Source organism: Staurois parvus, unplaced genomic scaffold, assembly GCF_062004578.1.
Source record: "Staurois parvus isolate SC_StPar_1 unplaced genomic scaffold, SC_StPar_1.0 ptg000136l, whole genome shotgun sequence".
Taxonomy (NCBI): Eukaryota; Metazoa; Chordata; class Amphibia; order Anura; family Ranidae; genus Staurois; species Staurois parvus.
Genome location: NW_028317932.1, coordinates 5,503,504 through 5,525,769, shown reverse-complemented (window position 1 = coordinate 5,525,769; position 22,266 = coordinate 5,503,504). Strand labels below are relative to the sequence as shown.

Here is a 22,266-nt window from a genome sequence, read left to right as displayed (position 1 = left end):
AATATGTATTCTGCTACATGTCTTTGTTAAAAACAAAAATCCCAATAAGTGTCTATTGATTGATTTGCGTGAAAGTTGTAGTGTTTACAAACTATGGTATAGATACTGGAATAATGATTTATTTTTTTATACTAGTAATGGTGGTGATCAGTGACTTATAGTGGAACTGTTTACAGTGCTTAGACAATTCTAATAACTTTAACCACTACCCATCTGGCCCATGTATATAAATGGCCAGACAGGAGCAGTGCAGGGGCGAGTGGCTGTTTATAAACGTCCTCCCTGCTTCCCTGAGAGTGCGCAGCACCACGATCCGATCAAACACCGATCGTTGTACGGGACCTCTGTGTGAGGTCCCGATTCATGAGATCACTGATTGACCAATCAGTGATCACATGAATAGTAGTAAGCAAGATGTCACTTCTGACATCATTGCTTACTATGTGTGAAATCTATGAATGATCAGAGGTCACATGGTACAAGGCTATTCACAACAGCCTTGTACCATGTGACAAGCTGTGACCAATCAAAACTCTCACAGTATTTCTCAATGGTTGCAAGAATGCAGCCAGAGAGAAGGAGAAATTATTGCTTATACAGCCTTTATGGGTATAAAAGCAATCAGTGTAAAAAAAAAAATCTTCATCACCCCCCACAAGTAGTACAGTGTCACTATGGCAACACTGTACTGCTAGGGACACAGTAAGTTAGAAAAAATAAATAATAATATAATATATATATAATATATTAATATATATAATTTATATATAATAATATAAAAAAATAAAATAAAAAATTTTAAAAAAATTATAATTTTTGGTTATAAACTAGTTTGGGTTATTTTTTATTTTACTAAAAAGATAACTGAATACATTTTGGCCAAGATTTAAGAATAAAGATTTTTTATTTGCAAAATTTTATAAGAAAAACACTTTTTTTCAAACAAAAATAAAAATCCCAGTGGTGAATAAATACCACCAAAATAAAGTTTTATCTGTCTCAAAAAAATTAATATGAGTACAGTGTTGCATGACCGTGCAATGGTCATTCAAAGTGTGATAGCACTGAAAGCTGAAAACTGACCTGGACAGGAAGGGGGTGAAAGCGTCCAGACTTGAAGTGGTTAAAGTGGTTGTAAAGACTCAAGGTTTTTTTACCTTCATGCATTCTTTGCATGAAGGCAGAAAACCTTTTCTGTGCAGCATTCCCCCAGCCCCTCTAATACTCACCTAAGCTCCCTCTCGATACAGTGATGTGCACTGGAGTCTTGGCTAGCCTGGGACTCCTTATCATTGGCTGAGACAGAAGTGGGAGCCATTGGCTCCCACTGCTGTCAATCACAGCCAGTGAGCCAATGAGAAGAGAGAGTGGGTGAGGCCAAGTCGCAGCTCCGAGTGTGAATGGACACACGGAGCAGCGTGTGCCTCCATAGCAAGCTGCTTGATGTTGGGACACCCGACAGACGGGAGGGGCCAGGAGCGCTGGTGGGGGATCCGAGAAGATGACGATCCAGGCTGCTCTGTGCAAAACCACTGCACACAGCAGAATCACTTTACGTGTGTATGCTTATACACATTTATATTCGTTTATACTCCGTTGGATGCATTTGCTCTCATACCCATGTAAAATCTGCAGATATGTAAGGCCCTGGACACCGCTTTTATGCCACTAAACATGGCACACATTTTTGTTTGTAGACACAGCTATGTGTACGGCCCCATTATTCCTATAGTGCTACATTAAGATGTACACAAAACTATGCAATGTACACATCTAAACACAGCATTTGTGATTCCCATGTGAATAAGAATTGAGCTTTCTATCGTATAATGAAACTGGTTATCTTGCGGCTTAAACACTTTGCCAGATTTTCTGTCGATTGTTCTTTTTAGCTAGCTTGTTAGTTAAATCTAAATTGCGATTTACTGTATATCCTTGCCGTATACATTTTTGTTGATAAAAAAAAAAAAATAGCATGAAATCCTTTACTCTGCAGAATATGTCATCTTTGCTTTTTCATGTTCAGCTTGGATAAATATACAGGTTAGGTATCGGTCCTAATATGAGAAGAATAAAGCAGCTGGAAGGGAAGTTTTCCCTGATAACACAGCAGCATAGAGGAATTTAGCTCTTTTGCTGGAGTACATGCTATATATACCCTCCAGCTACAGTGCCAACAAAACAACAAGCCTTACATAACACAGACAAGATGCACGAGAGGAAATAAAAATGTAAACCATTTTCTAAAAATACGCATCAGCAGCAAAGAGATGGACAGATATAGTGCACTCCGGCACCAAGACTTATTTTCAAAGGTTCAAACACTCGTTATTAAAGGAGAACTCTCCAAGGGTGCTGGATATTACACCATAAAACTCCCCACCCCCAGCCACCTACCAAAATACTTAACTTCAGACACACAATTGAGTTCTCTGCTGTGCAAACCTGCCCGACACAGCACAGTCTTTGCAAAGAGTCCCAGCTGTGTCCAGCTCCTACTATGCATTGCAGTCCAATAATTCCTCTCGAGGGCTGGATCTGCCATAGGTGAATAATATGGGGGTGGGGCTAAAGGTAAGTATTGTGTTAGGTGGCCACTCACAGGGCTGGGATGATAACTCCACCTCAGCTCACATATATGCGAATTCCGATGCAATTTGAACTGCACATTTTCGAATGACATGTGAACTAAAATGCTTTTCTGTCGAGTCCATTCTTGTACACTATATTGCCAAAAGTATTGGCACGCCTGCCTTTACACACACATGAATGTTAATGGCATCCCAGTCTTAGTCCATAGGGTTCAATATTGAGTTGGCCCACCCTTTGCAGCTATTACAGCTTCAACTCTTCTGGGAAGGCTGTCCACAAGGTTTAGGAGTGTGTCTATGGGAATGTTTGACCATTCTTCCAGAAGTGCATTTGTGAGGTCAGTCACTGACGTCGGACGAGAAGGCCTGGCTCGCAATCTCTGCTCTAATTCATCCCAAAGGTGTTCTATCGAGTTGAGGTCAAGACTCTGTGCAGGCCAGTCAAGTTCCTCCACCTCAAACCTGTTCATCCATGTCTTTATGGACCTTGCTTTGTGCACTGGTGCGCAGTCATATTGGAACAGGAAGGGGCCATCCCCAAACTGTTCCCACAAAGTTGGGAGCATGAAATTGTCCAAAATGTCTTGGTTTGCTGACGCCTTAAGAGTTCCCTTCACTGGAACTAAGGGGCCAAGCCCAACCCCTGAAAAAACACCCCACACCATAATCACCCCTCCACCAAACTCTACACTTGGCACAATGCAGTCAGGCAAGTACTGTTCTCCTGGAAAACACCAAACCCAGACATGTCCATCGGATTGCCAGACAGAGAAGCATGACTGGTCACTCCAGAGAACACGTCTCCACTGCTCTAGAGTCCAGTGGCGGTGTGCTTTACCTATTGACTACGAAGACAGTGGGCGACTTCTACACACTGTGCGCTTCATGCTGACCCCACTCTGTCATTTTACGTGGCCTACCACTTCATGGCTGAGTTGCTGTTGTTCCCAGTTGCTCCACGTTGTTATAATACCACTAAGAATTGACCGTTGAATATTTAGTGGAAGGAAATTTTAAGGACGGACTTATTGCACAGGTGGCAACCTTTCGCAGCACCACGCTTGAATCCACTGAGCTCCTAAAAGAGTGAGCCATTCTTTCACAAATGTTTGAAGAAGCAGTCTGCATGCCTAGGTGCTTGATTTCATACACCTGTGGCCATGGTGATTGGAACACCTGAATCCAATGATTTGGAGGAGTGTCCCAAAACTTTTGGCAATATAATGTACATGTGGGCCAGCTGCAGTGCAATTTTACAAAGGGTCCTGTACAATTTTCAGTGCAGTGTGGGTGGGATTTCCAGTTTGATACACTTTAACAATTCCCATCAGAATTGCACCTGCACCACATAAACAAAATCTCAAGGCACAGGCCTTAAAATTTCACTGCATCCCGCACCGCACATTTGTGAACCCAATGTTGGAGGACAGCTTCACTAAAAGTCAGTCAAGCCTGTTAGAAACATAGAAGAGCGATAGCAGAAGAAGACCATGTGGTCCATGAAGTCTGTGTAGGCAGTAGGGATGAGCTCAGGCATGTTCAGATTCTAGTGAACACCCACCTGAGCGAGCCCCCTGGAAGCTTTCACTATACTAGGCAATCTTTGAAAACTCACTTCTTCAGGGAAGCCTACCCCACCTCCACTTAAGAACTGTACTTGAATCACCTCCGCCAGATCGTCCCCCGCAGTTATCACCTTTTGTATCACCTCCCCCTTCCTTTAGATTGTAAGCTCCAAGCTCCATGAGCAGGGCCCTCCTATTCCTTCTGTACTAAAATGTATTGTAATTGTACTGTCTCCCTTATATTGTAAAGCGCTGCGCAAACTGTTGGCGCTATATAAATCCTGTATAATAATAATAATAATAAATCCTGTATAATAATAATACTGGGCCAAGCGGCTGATGCACTGCCTACCTTGCAACCACGTGTATACATGCCTATTGTATATGTGCAGCTGCGAGATGAGGAATGAACTAGCCACAGATGATTGGCTCAGTACAGTGATAACTTCCTGGTGGGCTTGCTTTGGTGGGTTTGGACTAGGATCTGAAAAGGTCTCAGCTCATACCGTATTTTTCGCCGTATAAGACGCACGTTTTCTTCCCCAAAACTGGGGGGGAAAAGTTGGTGCGTCTTATACGACAAAAAGAGAGAGAATCCGTGAGGCGCAGCCACGGCCGTAGGAAAGGCCGCGGCTTTGGCCTATCTCTGGAGCTGTCGGCCATCTTGGTACACCCGGCGGTGTGCGCTGACGTCATCACCCCCTCTGCTCCTGGATCAGCAATGGGCAAACTACGGGGCGGACAGGATGTAGGCGGGGCAGCGTGACAAACTCCTCTCCTCTCACAGTCCGTCCTGAAGACCGGAACCGCGCGGGAACACGGCGAGAGGATTGCGTGGAGCAAAGGTAAGTGAATTGACACAATATGGGGAATGAATTACTATAGGGGGGATGAATTACTATGGGGGATGAATTACTATGGGGGATGAATTACTATATGGGGGATTAATTACTATATGGGGGATGAATTACTATATGGGGGATGAATTACTATGGGGGATGAATTACTATATGGGGGATGAATTACTATATGGGGGATGAATTACTATATGGGGGATGAATTACTATGGGGGATGAATTACTATATGGGGGATGAATTACTATGGGGGGTGAATTACTATATGGGGGATGAATTACTATATGGGGGATGAATTACTATATGGGGGATGAATTACTATATGTATTGGGTTCAGAATCTTTTTTTTCTAGATTTTCCTTCTTTAAAATTGGGTGCGTCTTATATTCCGGAGCGTCTTATATGGCGAAAAATACGGTATATAATATAGGCATTGCAATGGTATAAGTGCTGATGAAAATGTATTCTTTGGCCTTTGAGTTACTATAGACCTATGTTTACTCCAAGCATGTTTAAATGTACTTAGGGGTCACTCACACTTGTGCACTAGAAAAATGCTGATCTCCCCACTGTTAGATTACAATAGCTCAGCTGTGCTTGAACGTGTGGATGTGTACAATAGCTCACCTGTGTCAGCTGTGCTCGAGTGTGGAGATGGGGGACTCAAAACATTTTTTCCTTCAACCTTCTGATTGAAGAAAAAAAATGAATCATCCTGGGCTTCTTAAAGATACAATTTGTTACCAATTTGCTTGTGCCTTCACCAATGTAACACCAATGACTGTATTATGTTCTAATAGCAGGGCTGCTGTTAGAAATTATGGGGCCCTGTACAGCCTACCTGATGGGGCCCCCGACCCTCACCCACACATCAGGGATGCTTTGTGCAAAACCATTACACAGAACAGGTAAGTACAATATGTTTGTTGTTTTAGCCTGGGTTCACACTGATACAGTGAAGAATTCGCATTGGTTTCTGTTCGCACCGCATTGATGTGAACCGCTGCGGGTGTGTATGTTAATTTAAACCCCCCCCCCCCCCGAAATCGATTCACAAAATGCGGAGCGATGTGCAGGATTGGATTGCATTGGTTTAAATACCCATGTGATCCGATTCTGGTACAGACAAAAAAAGGGTCTTGCACTATTGTGCTGCGGATGCAGTGTGATCTGAGGTATACAAAATGTATGGCTCAAATTGCACTGTGCAGAATTGGCATGTGATTTGCACAACAATGCGGTGCAATTCCTGTGTGAATCACATGTGATATGCTGCACCCAGTGTGAACCCAGGCTTAATTAAAAAAAAAAAAAAGCTTTACAATCACCTTAAGACACTTCTTAGCTGTAAAGTTTTTTTTAATTTTTTGTTGTTTTCTTCCCGAATCCACCCGAAAAAGGAACAAAAGTCCCTGACGGCCGCAATCTATGAACTCCCATATCCAGTCTCCAGAGGTGAGCAGATGTGGCCCCTCTCAGCCCAGCAGGCAGAATGATTGCCCGGGACTCTGTATAGTCAATCAGTGTATATAATATACTATTTCCCATCATAGTGACATCCAAATGAAGTCTAAAGCTTCCGACCGTGCCCCCCTGCTAGGTGACAGGGCCTGGGCCCTCTACAGGAGGTCCGGTGGTACCCCCTTATCAGCGGCCCTGCCTAACAGCATCAGTGCGCGGTGGTTTAATAGGATAAATATTGACTCAAAATGATTGCATCTGGTTATCAATGATTATGTCAGTATCATCCTCACTCAGATAAAACAAAATAAGGAATATGACTTCATAGAAAACAGACAAACAACAAAAACAATTAGGACAGAAAAACAAAAAGAAAAATAACTCACCCATGTTTAACATTCTATCAGGTCCGCATTCCAGAGGGTATCGGTTCGGCAGCACGCTTTCAATCTGCAAAATAAAGGAAAACACTCCAGTGACTCCTCTGATTTCAATCCATGAAAATCCAATGTGTGGTTCCTTACAATTCATTATTATTATTTCCACTTACAGACCTAACCACTTGTCTACCAAGGTACATATATAAATGACATGGCTGACAAGTGGTAAAGCAAGCTCATGGCTGTTGCTGCTGCAGCTGTGAACTTAGTACTGATTTTAACCCCTTCACGCCTAAGGGTAAAACAAATCTAAATGCCTAAGCACAATTTTGCAACGTTGACATGTGTTAGTAAAACCGTACCTATCACAACTACTTTGTACATCCAGGTGAATCATACCGCGTTTTTTTCAGGACAAATTGGGCTTTCATTTGGTGGTAAATGGTAATGGATATATTCTGATTTTTTTTATTATCAAAGGAAAACTGGCCCAAAATAGTAAAAAAAAAAATATTTTTTTTTATTTAGCTGTGTGTTTCTTGTTACTACCATAACCTACCACCAAAGAACAACCAAAAATAAATTCTCCAGCTCGCGATACCATATATGTGTATGTTATTTGTTGTTTGTACCTGTAGTACAGCCCAGAAACAATAGTGCGCATTTTGTTTTTGTTTTGTTTTTTTTTACCTAAAACACACTGACATCAATTTTTTTTTAAATCCTGTCTTTTGCCCCTGACCTTGACCCAAACACTTACCCTGGCACTGAACTAGATCAAACCTTGATCTAGGTATTTTTTCTTTATTTTTTAATATTTATTTTTCTTTTTTTCCAAACATTTTTTTTCCCTCTATGCCAGGAGTTAGAGAGATACAATGTATCTCTCGCCTCCATTCATAGAGAGAAAAAAAAAAAACAAGGGGGCCGGGCTGTACAGTGACTGATCACTGTGATAGCCAATCAGAGGCTATCACAGCGATCATGTGACCCGGAATCGGGAGTCCCGGGTCCCGATCCCACTTCTGTGAGGCCGCATATTTGTGTTACGTCAGCGTCAAGGGGTTAAGAGCTGGCGAAGAGCTTTCTGACCTTTTATGGGACACACAAACTGCACCCCCCCCCGTCCCCACTGGTGACACCCACTGTGATTCCTGGGCTCTCCCCTTCCTCCAGGGAGCCATGTACTGCGAGAAATAGCTTGGCCAGTAGGAGAATTGGGAACATCCTCAATCCCTCCTGCGGCTAATGACCCTGGAAATGCCGCGCATTATGTCACTTCTGGGGTCATAGCTGTCCTTCCTCAGCTAATTTAGCCAAAGATGCAGCTATACAAACACGATCGGCATCAAGGCCAGTGGCTTCCAAACTATGGCCCAAGGGCCAGAAGTGACCCTTTGCTTGCCTTTATCTGGTTCTTGGGATACCATTCTTCCTACTAATACAAGGCACAATTCTTATCACTGACACCAAAGATGGGGCACTGCTCGTTTTACTGACACCAGCGATGGAGCACTATTCTTTCCACTGACACCAGCAATGGAGCATAATTCTTCACACTGACATCAACAAGAAAATACAAAATTGTTTTGTTTCGATTTGTTATATAAATAGTTTTGTCTAGTTACATTTGTTTAATTTGTTTTCAAAATTCGTTTAGTTTAATTTGTTCGTTTTCTAAGTTAACTGAATCAAAAATTATCGAATTGGCATTCAAATTCAAATTTATTCTATTTGAAATTCTAATTTTGGAAGATGTTATATTCCTTCTATTCTATTGTCTTTTCTATTCTATTATTATCTATTCTTTTTTTTTCTCCCTTATTCTTTTAGTTTCTATTCTATACCTTTATGTTCTATTCTATTTTATTCTATTCTTTTATTTTCTATTCTAGTCTGTTTTACTCTATTCCTTTCTATTCTATTGTTTTATTCTATTCAGTTCTTTTTGAAATTCGAATTTCAGGAAGCAGCTATATCTTATTCTAATCTATTCTATTCCATTCTTTTCTATCCTATTCTATTCCCTTCTATTCTTTTTTTTTCAAAATTCTAATTTCGGAAAACAGCTATATTCTATTTTATTCTATTCTATTCAAATCTATTCTATTTTTATATTCTATTCTATTCAGATCTATTGCTTTCCTTTATTTTCTATTCTATTTTTTTAATCTCTATCCTATTTTTTTTATATTCTATTCTCTTTTATTCTATTCTATTCTTTTCAAATTTCGGATTTTGGAAGACAGCTATATTCTAACATTAATACACGCAGTGTTTCAATGAAATCAGCAACATTCATCAATATGTTTATATTTTGAGTTTGTTTTTGAATTCGATTCTAATTTGATTCAAATTTTGGCCAAAAGTATGTTTCATTATTTCAGATTTTTTACAATTCGTTACTATTTTAATTAAAAAACTCTCATACATCCCAATTTCCAAATAACAAACAATTAGTCTGAATTTTGATTTGGAACTAAACGAACCGCACATGACTAGACACCAACAATAGAGCACTGTACCTACCATTGACACAAACAATGAGGCATTATTCTCAATGACACCAACAATGGACAATAATTCCTTCCACTGACACCAGGTATGGGGCACTGTTCTTCCCATCAATATCAATGATGGGTCACTATTTGTCCACCTACTTAACCAAAGGTGCTATTCATTTTATTGCTACCACTGAAACCAAGCCTGGTACACTATTTAATCGCACTGATGCCAGGACATTTTCTACTCCTGTTGACCACAGTCCAGCCCTCCTAAAGTCTGAAGGACAGTAATCTGGCCCCTTGTTTAGAAAATTTGGAGAGCCCTGGTCTAGGCCTTAGAGTGGTAGGATCCTTGGTGCAAAGTTAGTTTCCTTGCTAATTTTACCTTGTTCACTTAGCAGGTGTTCTAGAGAGACAACTAGATAACAACGCGGCTAACCCTTGCAATGCAAGGTGAGAGACTGTAGCAGGGGCTGTTATGTGTCAGGCATTTGTAAAGACAGCCAAAAACTGCACAGGCAGCAGGTTTTACATGACTGTGTCATCTCTAACATGACATCTCAATCTAGAAAGTAGATGGTGACCCTGGATGATGCTTGAACAAAGACGGCACTGTCCTTTTGGACAGAAAATCATATGAAGACATTGACGGATGAATGTGTTTTCTGTAAGAGGTAAAGAATACCTGCTATTGTTATACTTACACATTACCTAGCATGCGTCTTCTAACAATAAAAAATAGTGTTGTGTACTTTTGGTAACTGTTCACAGTACTTGTCAGATTAATCTGGATTTCAATAATGACTTGTATACTTTAGACTGGGGTTTGTCAAATTGGACAAAATTTCTAATATTTGTTGTTACACTAAAGAGGTATGAAACCAAAAAGCAAACATTTAATATATTTAATGCAAAACGGCTGCAAAGTAAAGAAATGCTCGCACCTGGATGGTAGAATTGTAATAAATGTAATAATGACAGCCTGAACCCTGAAGAATGTATTTGTAGCAGAAACTTCTAACAAATCCTTAGAAAGGTGGCTGTATAGGTTTTCTTTTTTTCAGCTTTTTCCCCGCTATGTTCACCTGGTGATTTGGCCAGTAACACAGCTACTGTAGAGTTCCTAAACTCTCACTGAAGGAGCAAAGGGAGGGGGGTGTTAGATGTACTAGCAGATTTAGATACACTAACAAACTGAAAAACCTAGCCCCCATTCTAGATGAAGGAGCATTGCTGACACCTTTGGACAGCAGCATTGTCAGACTGGGGGGAGGGGAGTGTTAGATGTACTAGCAGATTTAGATAAACTAACACATTCAAGCCAAACTCCAGCTACATGTTACACTCATATTTAGGGTGTAACATGTAATATGTTACAGATGCACAGGCCTCTCTGATCCCTCATTTTGACAGATATCAGTGGATCTTCTTCCCCCGCTGGCTGTGACAATCTGGAAAAAACTGTATTGTGTGAATGGAACAGCCTTTTCATTTTTTGGATGAAGGTGGATTGCTGGCACCTTTGGGGGGAGGGGAGTGTTAGATGTACTAGCAGATTTAGATAAACTAACAAATTCAAGCCAAACTCCAGCTCACACTGCAGGTATGCAAGCAGTTACAGCAACTGTTTTTTTTTTGTTTTTTTGGGGGGAGGGCAAATGTTTTACATGAATAAATAAAAGCTGATCATTGTAAGCACCTCTGTCAGACGTAAATGGTTTGTCTCAACACTCTTACTTATACATCTGCAGGGCAGCTTGTTCTTTTGAAAAACAGACTTCCTGGCTAGATCACCAGATGAAAATAAAAGGAAAGAATGCCTAAAAAGGAAAACGCCAGCAGCCATCACATCTAAGAATGAGTATACTGCAATATATTAAAATGTTTGCTTTTGGATTTAAAACCTGCTTTAACCTCCCTAGCGGTCTGATTATTTCAGATTTTTGGTGCTGAAAGCGGTACCATTATTTTGCATGGAAATATGTAGTTTTTTTTATTGTAGGCCTGTAATTTGTAGGAATAACTCACTGAAATCTGTCCGAACAAGAGTCTAGTAAACATTCCGGATATGATAAAACTTGAAACACGAAATCATAAATTATAATTTAATAAATAATCATAAAAAATAATATAATAATACATTTAATTCAATAATATAATCAAACCAAAAACACTGAAATTTGAAATATAGCGCCAAGTTCGCACATCGCTGAGCAAAGTCGCAAAATCGTTTTCAGTGTCTGATGACGAATTTCCCCACAAATCATTATCACTCAATTCTGCAAGTGATTCTGAATTACTATCGCTGTTTTCTAGCTGGTCTAAAACCGCTGTTGACCTAAAAGGACGCTTTTTGGATGCCATGAACTTTTCTAAGTTTCCAGGCAGAAAGAACAGTCAAAAGGCAGGGAGGGCACAGGACAAAGCACTAGGGACAAAATGTATGTGAAATGCTTTGAAACAGCAATGTTTTGCTATGTAATACTTGTTTACAAAAAAATGACAGTTTTTAAAATTTTTACATTTCCCGCTGGTTCCGGCCCCCGTACGTCCCGACGTCACAGGGACCGGAACACGGCAGCCGGATGCCGGCATCGGCCGGTGGAGATGGCCGGGGACGCTGCAGAAGGGACATCGCAGGAACGAAGGACAAGGTAAGCACTGCAGGGAATCCCTGAGCAACGCCGCATGGTAAGCCCGAGTGTAGCTCGGGGTTACCACTTTTAGTACTGAAACTTTACCCCGAGCTACACTCGGGAATACCACCAAGGAGGTTAAATATGGTGGCTGCCTTAGTTTTCTTTTTCAGGCCTTTTTTCCTTTATTTTCACCTGGTGATCTTGCCAGTCACACACTTCCTGTCTTAGGGTGTCTCCACTCTCAGTCTGGGCAGAGGGTATCATAAAACTCGCCATACATTGATTGAAATTTGCCTGTTTTAGCAGGGACCAGCTGAATTTTAATCGGTGTGTGGCCATCCCTGCTCTACAAAAGTCGATCGTTTGATCACATTCTGTTGAAGGGACATGTTGGAAAAATGTTGCCACTCAGCAGCTGCAGACTCCATGAATTACAAGCTGTTCATTCATTCTAAGGGATGAGGAATAAGGGGTACTACCTTACTCCTTGTTCTGACAGGTTCCCTTTATCTGTGCCTCTTCTAGAAAATATTGAGGATGAAGAGGGGGGGCTTGCAAATTGGAGAGGAGAAAAGCAACAGAGCGTGCTGGAGCAAGGAGTAGGGTATTACATCTTATTTCTCACCTTCTAGGGCTCATGAGCATTTAACCCTTGCAGTGCAGGGGTCCCACTGCAAGAGTATTTTTTTTTTTAATTCCTGAAGTTGGGCTTCAAAATCTTGCAATGATCAACACCTACACCTCAAGGAATTATGGAGCGCCAAGTGTTTGTTAAAGTAGAACTATAGGCAAAACTGATTTATTCATTTTGGATAGAGCAAGAAAGCGTTATAACCCGTCAGATTTTTTTTTTCACTATTTGTACCCCATTGGGAGATTTCCCTTCACATCCTGTCCCATAGCCAAACAAGAAGCAAGAGGTAATTCCTCCAAATTAAGGGAATTCCTTGGGGACCCCCAGGTCACCAGATCTAGTGTCACCATTAGAAGATTTCTCCTCTATTAAGTTTCTGGGGACAACCTAAAATTTGGGATTTTATTTTACCTTCACTTTCAATAATAATGGTAAACAGGACAAATAGGGTGAATCTCCTTAACGGGGGCACAGACAGCAATAGAAGCTGACAGGCATTCTAATCCCTCTGAAATCTCTCCAAAAAAAAGAAAATGTTGTCTTATACTTTAATTTTATTGAGAGCAGGCTATCCGGAATATAAAAGCTGCTGACTACAGCAAGAAAGTCAGTGTCATCACCTGCATAGACCCCCCAGGTAACAATAATATCAGAGTGGGCGCACTCAAAGTGACGATAAAACTCTGCTTTAAAAAAATAAAATTCTACTCAAGTATGTATTCCTGAATTTAAAAGGTCCCTTCTCCGCCTCCTCCAAATCACGGAATTCCTTTCTTTTGCTGCTGTGATCCGATTTCACTTTAGAGGGTGGCTATATTCGTTCTCCATGGTCCTGTATGTGGGAACACAGCCACCTTTACCTGCTCGCTCCTGAGATGGACTGTGGGATTTGTAATGTGCATTGAGCAGTGCACATGGCCGCCACTAACATGCACTGCTTGTTCCAAACAAATGAAAGTGAGGAGGAAACTGAGAGGTTCAGAAGCTCACAGAGGACATAACAGGGAGGCAGGAAAAGTTCAGCAGCCCCGCTGGAAGAAAGAGCAGAGCAGCAAATTGAGGAGCTCATCACTATTCTATTGTCCAATCACAGAATAGGTTGGGCCCATGACAACCTGTCCTCAATGGGAGTGGGTTAAATGATGCTGGTGGTCATTCAACCCAAAAGACTGAGGACATCTTTTGGTGGAAAAAAGAATAGCAAGGACAATTGCAGATTAAAGCCTGGTTCCCAACATGCAGTTTGTTTTTTAGCCGTTTCTGCACTGCGTCTTTTATGCGTTTTTGCATATGCGGTTTTCAACAATTTAATGTTGGGCAGATTAAAAATAGTGGAACGCGTTATACACGTGTCAAAGATGCACTGCATGCATTTCGGCAGCATCTCCACTGAAGTCTATTAAACCAAAAAGGCCTGGTTTTGCTTTTAAAAAAGTCCCTGACCCTTTCCAAAAAAATAGATGTGAACATGAAACCATGTTAAATGGACTGTAGTGCATATCTGCAAAAAGCACCAAACAACATATAGGTGTGAACCAGGCCTTATGGGAAGTTCTGCAACAAAAGCTGATTTTTATTTTATCTTCTAATGGGCAATTTTTTTATTTTTGGCTGGGCACTTGCTTTATTGAGATTTCGTTTTAAAATTGCGAGCTACAGCAATACTGGTAACTAATGTTACATAGGTCTTCACAACAGTAACTAAGATTAAATACTGTATGTAATGAAGAAGATTCAAAGTCAGCTGAAACTACATTGTGTGCCATGGCTAGTATGTTTTCCAGGCTGCAGAAAAGCAGGACATTGAGACAGGTTTCAGTTACTGTCACAGGCCTAATACTTTTTGCAGCATTCTATTTTCATTCCAAGCACAGATAATGAGCTTTTGGGTCCATGTATTTATTCCATGGTTGTGTGTTGTGCCTGTCACCAGGGCCTCGTTTACATCACGGGGCTTTGTACGCACATGATCCCTGGCCGCTGCACGCTAGGCACGCCCACTTTGCACAGAATACTTTCTAGCATTATTGGTCGTAGAACAGCAAATATTGACACTCTCTCCTCTGGTAAAGGCTTCATACTGTATGTGCCACATTTCTTCAGTTTTTTTAGGACAATATCTGCTGTTAATGGAATGAGAATAATGCAGGCCATAGACGGGGAGAAAACCGGCCGGCTTTTTTTTAGAAAAATGAAAAAATCGGTCGTTCAGTCGGCCAACGTTACCACTATTGGTAAAAAAAAGTCGGCTGATTTTCGTCCCGTCTACGGCCGGCAAATATAATAGCGGTGTCCCTGCAGAGAGCTCCCCTATTATATTTGACAGAAGAAATAGTATATGAATAAGAAAAAGAAGAAATAGAATATGAATAAGAAGAAGTAAAAGAAGATATAGAATATGAAGAAGAAAAAGTTGCAACATTGTATCTATTTGTATCCATTTCGGATACAGCTGTTTCTATTCAGATACAAATAGATACAATGTTGCTATACTTTTAAATGTCAAATATAATATCGGACTGAAATTCTTTTTTTTTTCTTATTATTATTCATATTCTATTTCTTCTTTTCTTCTTCTTATTCATATTCTTTTTCTGCTTCTTATTCATATTCTATTTCTTCTTTTTCTTCATATTCTTTTTCTTCTTATTATTTATATTCTTTTTCCTCTTCCTATTCATATTCTATTTCTTCTTTTTCTACTTCTTATTCATATTCTATTTCTTCTTTTTCTTCTTCATATTCTATTTCTTCTTTTCCTTCTTCTTGCCGGTCACTGCTCATGCGCATTTTTTAAAATCGGTAAAAAGATCGGCCGATTTGTCCATCATTGCCGCGAAAATCAGCTGAAGGACAGAACTGGCGGATTTTTTTCTCAACGTGACCGATAAAAAAAAGTGTCAAAATCCCGAAAAACGTCCGACTGATTACCTCACTAACGATCCGAAAATCGGCCGATTTTTTTTTCGGTCAAAAATTCTCCAGTTTTCTCCCCGTCTATGGCCTGCATTAGGTAGACTGTCATTGTTGAGCACCTTCTAAGAATGCCGCTTGTCTGGCTGTCTCTGCCTTGACTACTTTCTGAGTCACTGACCTGGAACAAGCAAGTAGATAATCTGATTGCAAAGTAACAGAGAAGTCAAAACTTCTGATCTTCAGACTTCTTGTAGCTCAGAGAACAGTACTACCACCAGTGTGTCGCATGACAGCCAGGCAACTAGCATTTCAAAAAATGGTTAGCAATGAAAGCCTCCATATTATTTCAATTCACGTTTCCTTTTATGGCTCATGTACACGGGGTGTTTGGAAAACTCTTCTGACTGCTGGAAACTGACTGCTAGTCAAAACGTCAGTTTAGCCGCGTTTATGCGCATTTGTGTTTAGAAGCATTTTTAAAAGACAACCTCAAGAGAATCTCCCAAATGCCCAGAATGCACTGAAAAATAGTAAATAATTAACCATTTCAGACATTTTGAGAGAGATTTTGAGATTACCTGACGTTTCTGGTTGTATTCACTATGGATCCCATCATGACCATAATGCAGCATGTTCTACCATTTTTTCCTTCATGTGAAACCTCGAACTGACTGCACTGGTGTACTAGGTCTATTTGAATACATGGAAAACGCTTTGCATACATTTTTGATGAAGAAAAAAGGCTCTGGACAGCATCTGGATATGGACCAGCCAAAAAACGCTTCTAAACACAAATGGGCATAAACGTATTTAAGCACGTTTGCTGTTTGACACGATGGTAAACTCTACTCCTTAACGTGATTTCTGTGAGTATAAAAAACCCTCAGCACAATAACCTTGCTATACTGATGAAGTCACGTGACGTAACACGTAGGGTACGTCGATGACGTCAAGCCTCAAACCACAAGTGCACATGCTGCCATTTTACAATATACATATTGTATAGTGAGTAGTATCCCAGGTAGACACTTTTAAATGTGAGTTTATTTTGAGCATTTTAATAAAGCTTATTCTTACCTGGCAATATTACACTATATGGAGTATTTTTTGCTATGGTTGTGGAGCGTTTTGGAGAGTTTAAAGAGCTGACGGTGGTGAGGATCTTTGTACCAGTATACCCTCCTGGGTTAAAGGGAAAAGCGTAGTTTGACCCGGCATTACGGGTCAAACCTGGAGGTGAGCACAATAGTGTGTTGGAGGTAGATGTACACTAAGGGGTGTCACAGGAGCACCGTACACGTGTATGCAGTAGTGTGATTACATGGATTCACTTGGAGTACTTCAGATTTAAAGGGACAGTGCACCATTGTCTGGAGATTTATATTGTTGGTTTATTTGGAGCACGAGATTTAGAAGACATACCACAGAAAAACATGTGAAGATTTGAGAGACTTAAAAGGGACAGTTCACTATCAAATATAATTTATTTGGTTTTATATCTACATTTATTTCAGCATTCATATGTGTAAGTCGGTGATTTATGTGTATGTGTTAAGAATACATTGGAAGTAGCACATATTTATTGTCACATACACTATTTTGTTTCACTATTCATTTTTTATTATTATTCAGGATTTATATAGCACCAACAGTTTGCTCAGCGCTTTACAATATAACGGGAGACAATATAGCAACAATACAGTTCAATACAAAAGGGATAGGAGAGCCCTGCTCCTTGGAGCTTACAATCTAGGAGGGAGGGGCTAGTGGTACAAAACATTTATGCATATTTGTATTATAAGCACCATTTGAATTTATATTGCTGCGTTGCATTTTTATTTGATTTTAACGTGATTTTTGTGCTTTCAAGAAAATGCAACCTCAACTGCCTGTAAACGACTGTAAACGACTATGTGTACATGGACACATAGGAATACATTAGGGTGAGTTCAGGGGCTGCTGAAAGAAATGCTCAACTGCTCCTAAATGTCAGTTTAGCAGCTGCAGTGCACATGAGCCGTTGATCTCCACAACCCCTAGAAACAGGTCAAAAGTCAACCAATGTAAGGAACCACAGGAAAATGCATAAAATATGCAACTACAGGGTCCTTTCTGTTCACTTGGGCTCCATAACGCATGTGTCTAGGTATGGAAAGTGTACTACGCCAAGTAGCTAAATGCTTAAAAACACTAAGCATACCTCTAAAGACTCATTCAGATGTGTTGCAGCCTATGCCGCTCTTTTAAAAAGCAATCTGCAGTAAATCGCTTTTCAGAGGCATTGCAAAAGGTGGCGAGGAGGCAATTTAACCCAGCGTGCATTCCAAAGGGCGGAAATGACGTCAGCGAAAGTTGCGTCATCAAACCTCGACCGGTTTCGATCAATAGATCATCATTAGGAAGTGATCGAAACCGGTTGACGTTTGATGACACAACTGCTGGCGTCATTTCCGCCTTTTGGAACGCATGCTGGGATGCGGCAACCAACTTGGTTCCTATTCACAGGTAGCAAGATTGAATACACTGAGTGCCAGGTTATGGACACTTTGTGAGTTTTATTCTTATAATTTCTCTCTATCATTAAAGTTTTTATGGTTTTACACTATGGGATGTTTGCTTTTGTTTCTGTTCACATGCTGAAACTTGGTTTACTGCCTGGGAGGAGAGGAGAAAGTTTAAAAAGGCTCTTTTGAAACTACACTGCCATTTATATCCATGCTGGTCAGCATCCTATTGGTTACTACAGTATCAGCCAGATCACATGATTCCCAGGAATGAATATTGGTGCCATTCTTGCCATTACACATTGGACTAGTCCCTAACTAGGCGCTTAAGTCCAACCTAGAGATAGGTGGTCCACGGCAATGGTGAGTGCACATCCATGTGGGGCACTGATTGAGGAGGAGCACCTGTCATGTTTTGTACGAAGTTCACCAATTAGTATTCAACACCCGGGCACTTTATTTTTCCAAATTGGGACTGAATGTTACAATTATTCACTTTGCATATGTGAAGCAATATTACTCATGTATTGTCAAATTTAACCACCTCCCGTCCGGCCGCTGTATATAAACGGCCGGATGGTGGCAGTGCAGGGGCAGGTGGCTGTTTATAAACGTCCTCCCCGCTTCCCTGCCAATCACAGCTCACGCAGTATTTCTTAATGGCTGTAAGAATGCAGCCAGAGTGAAGGAGAAATGATTGCTTTTACAGCCTTTATGTGCTGGTTACAGACCTATGACCAGTGTAGCGCTCACAAAGGTAAGCAGGATATTCAATCCCCACCTTCTGTTTCCACATGACACAGAGCCGCAACACAAGAAATAGAGATAGACTTCTTCACTGTGCTCTACAGGTACTTATAAAAGGTGTATATACAGGATAGATAGATAGATAGATAGATAGATAGATAGATAGATAGGCTTTTTACAACATAGGAGCAAAGTCCCTGGAAAACATGAAAAGGAGCGTTGAGCACCACCTACTGGCTCAGAAGGGGAATGCAAAAAAATTAAATATTTAAGCACTGTTTTTGTCCTGACCATAATAAAGAAAGAAATGCGTGAAAAATCACTACAAGTTCCTTAAAAAACATATTTCCTATACTAAGCCAACATATTGTATAAATAAATAAAAATATTTGCTGCGTACTGCTTTGTATATTGTTCTTAATCACATCAGGAAATTATAATAAATACCTAGGAGTACAATTAAGCATGTGATGTATGTATAACCCATGTGTTCTCTGTGTTTGCCAAAAGACCGCTGAAAAATAATAAAAAAAGATATAATGGTCCTTTTTATGGGCACAGTTTGAAAGTGCAGAATGTACAAAGTTGATGGAAAAGTGCCTAAGACCAACATGTACGGTCTGTTTTCTTCCACAACAGCCAACTGGATGCAGAAGTTTCCCCAGTCTAATCCAAGCCCAAAATACAGTACAGAGCACTGTTCTGCCAGGAACACTAAAATCCCTCTCGTGAGTGCGCTTCACCGTGACAATATACTCTTCTTTCCAAACCTCTTGGAGCCAATAAGATGGCAATAAAAAAATAAGAACAAATTTGTTTATATGGATTAATTTAGTCTGTGACAAATTTAACTATTTAGCTAAATATAACTCAAGAAATAAAACAATTTAGGTAGGGCCAGATGTCACTCCAGCCACTGGCCATTATGATTTCTCTATGACCACCATGCATCACAACTGTAGGGTCTTGAATATTGTTCGGACCCCAAATACACTGCAAATTACAGTCCTGATCTGGATAGAAGGTTCAAGAACCTGTGCTGGAAATCTAGATTGAATGTGAAAGCTCCTACTGAGGCCCTCTCTCCAAATTGTGAGTCCTGAGATATGGGAACATTTGCAGCGAGGTTTCAATAGTCCAAAATAATATATATGAGTAATAGTAAAGTGCTCCTCAACACTAACAAATAGTGACTAAGGTTCAAATCATACCAATAATAATCATGTGATCATGTTACAATATTCATTATATATTTTGATATTTGCATAACTTTTCCCAAGTGGCAGCCCACTAAGGCAGGGTACTGTGATGTTTTCAGCAACCTATAAACAGCACCCTGCCAACCCTCCCACCAGTCGTGATCTGCTTGCATAGAGAAACACAGAGACCTAGTGATGACATCCCTGGGTCTAAAGCAAGGTATGTAAACAGAAAAAGTTTATTTAACCGTTTCCGCCCTATAGCAGAAGCACTGCTACAGGGCGACACAGATACGCAAAATACGTATATATACATGATTTTGCATTTCTGGGTAGGGGGTGCGTACGCGCGCCCTACCAGCGCTGCCGTTCGCTGCCGCGGCTGTCAATGACCGGGTCCCAGCCGGTGATTACTCGCTGGCGCCCGGTTATTGTCGAGTATCTCTGACGGGGGGGGGAGAACTGTTTGTAAACAAAACAGTTCTCTCCTGTCAGCTCCTGCTCACTGCTTTGTTACCAGTAAACAGCACGTTTAACACATTTATTGAGAACCCCATACAAGGAAGTGTGTGATGAGACTGTCTATCACAGCTGAAGAGGTTGATATGACGTCTGAAGTTTATATATTTATACACTGTGCTTTTTACACTGATCTAATGTGAGTGCTATTTTAAGGGGGGGTTCACAATAAATGTGTTAAACGAAGTCACGCTATGTGGCTGTTTTGTGCTTTACATATACATGGAATTGGATTACTATGGCTGAGTATTGATGGTGAGGAGTTCAGAAGGAGAGTGATCAGTAGCTTTATCTGGTGGATGGTGATCTTGGTTTCTGATATTGAGGATGAATATTCTACTGCCGGTCCTTCACTAATTATTCAGTGCTAAGGAGGATAATTTTCCACTGCTGGTTACTCACCAGCATCTAGTGAGTGAACATTTTGATGGGGTTTTAGTCACTACAGGATCACAATGATGATGTATTGGACTGTTTAAAAAGAATATTACATGGATTAAGCGAACTGAACTTTATTCACATTAGTACATACCGGTGAAAGTCTTGCTGTCTTTTCCGTTCTCCATGTGATATCTGTGTATATACAGCATCTCACAGAAGTGAGTACACCCCTCACGTTTTTGTAAATATTTTATTATATCTTTTCATGTGACAACACTGAAGAAAGGACACTTTGCTACAATGTAAAGTAGTGAGTGTACAGCTTGTATAACAGTGTAACTTTGCTGTCCCCTCTAAATAACTCAACACACAGCCATTAATGTCTAAACCGCTGACAACAAAGATGAGTACATCTCTAAGTGAAAAAGTCCAGTTTGGGCCCAATTAGCCATTTTCCCTCCCTGGCGTCATGTAACTCGTCAGTGTTATAAAGGTCTCCGGTGTGAATGGGGAGCAGGTGTGTTAAATTTGGTGTTATCGCTCTCACTCTCTCATACTGGTCACTGGAAGTTCAACATGGCACCTCATGGCAAAGAACTCTCTGAGGATCTGAAAAAAAGAATTGTTGCTCTACATAAAGATGGCCTAGGCTATAAGAAGATTGCCAAGACCCTGAAACTGACCTGCAGCATGATGGCCAAGACCATACAGCGGTTTAACAGGACAGGTTCCATTCAGAACAGGCCTCGCCATGGTCGACCAAAGAAGTTGAGTGCACATGCTCAGCATCATATCCAGAGGTAGTCTTTGGGAAATAGACGTATGAGTGCTACCAGCATTGCTGCAGAGGTTGAAGTGGTGGGGGTCAGCCTGTCACTGCTCAGACCATACACTGCACACTCCATCAAATTGGTCTGCAATTGTCATCCCAGAAGGAAGCCTCTTCTAAAGATGATGACCAAGAAAGCCCGCAAACAGTTTGCTGAAGACAAGCAGACGAAGGACATGGATTACTGGAACCATGTCCTGTGGTCTGATGAGGCCAAGATAAACTTATTTGGTTCAGATGGTGTCAAGTGTGTGTGGCAGCAAGCAGGTGAGGAGTACAAAGACAGGTGTGTCTTGCCTACAGACAAGCATGGTGGTGGGAGTGTCATGGTCTGGGGTTGCATGAATGCTGCTGGCACTGGGGAGCTACAGTTCATTGAGGAAACCATGGATGCCAACATGGACTGTGAGATACTGAAGCAGAGCATGATCCCCTCCCTTCGGAGACTGGGCCGCAGGCAGTATTCCAACATGATAACAACCCCAAACACACCTCCAAGACGACCAATGCCTTGCTAAAGAAGCTAAGGGTTAAGGTGATGG

At 40.8% G+C, this 22,266-nt stretch overlaps 1 protein-coding gene across 1 annotated transcript in view; it reads right to left on the bottom strand.

Moving 5' to 3' along the window:
- LOC149465923 (mitogen-activated protein kinase kinase kinase 3-like) overlaps positions 1-22,266 on the bottom strand; it is a 223,622-nt gene that overhangs the window by 128,133 nt on the left and 73,223 nt on the right. The window contains exon 2 of the mRNA XM_089673146.1: positions 6,859-6,922. Within this exon, the coding sequence (XP_089529272.1) occupies positions 6,859-6,922 (64 nt within the window). The remainder of the gene's footprint in view (positions 1-6,858; positions 6,923-22,266) is intronic.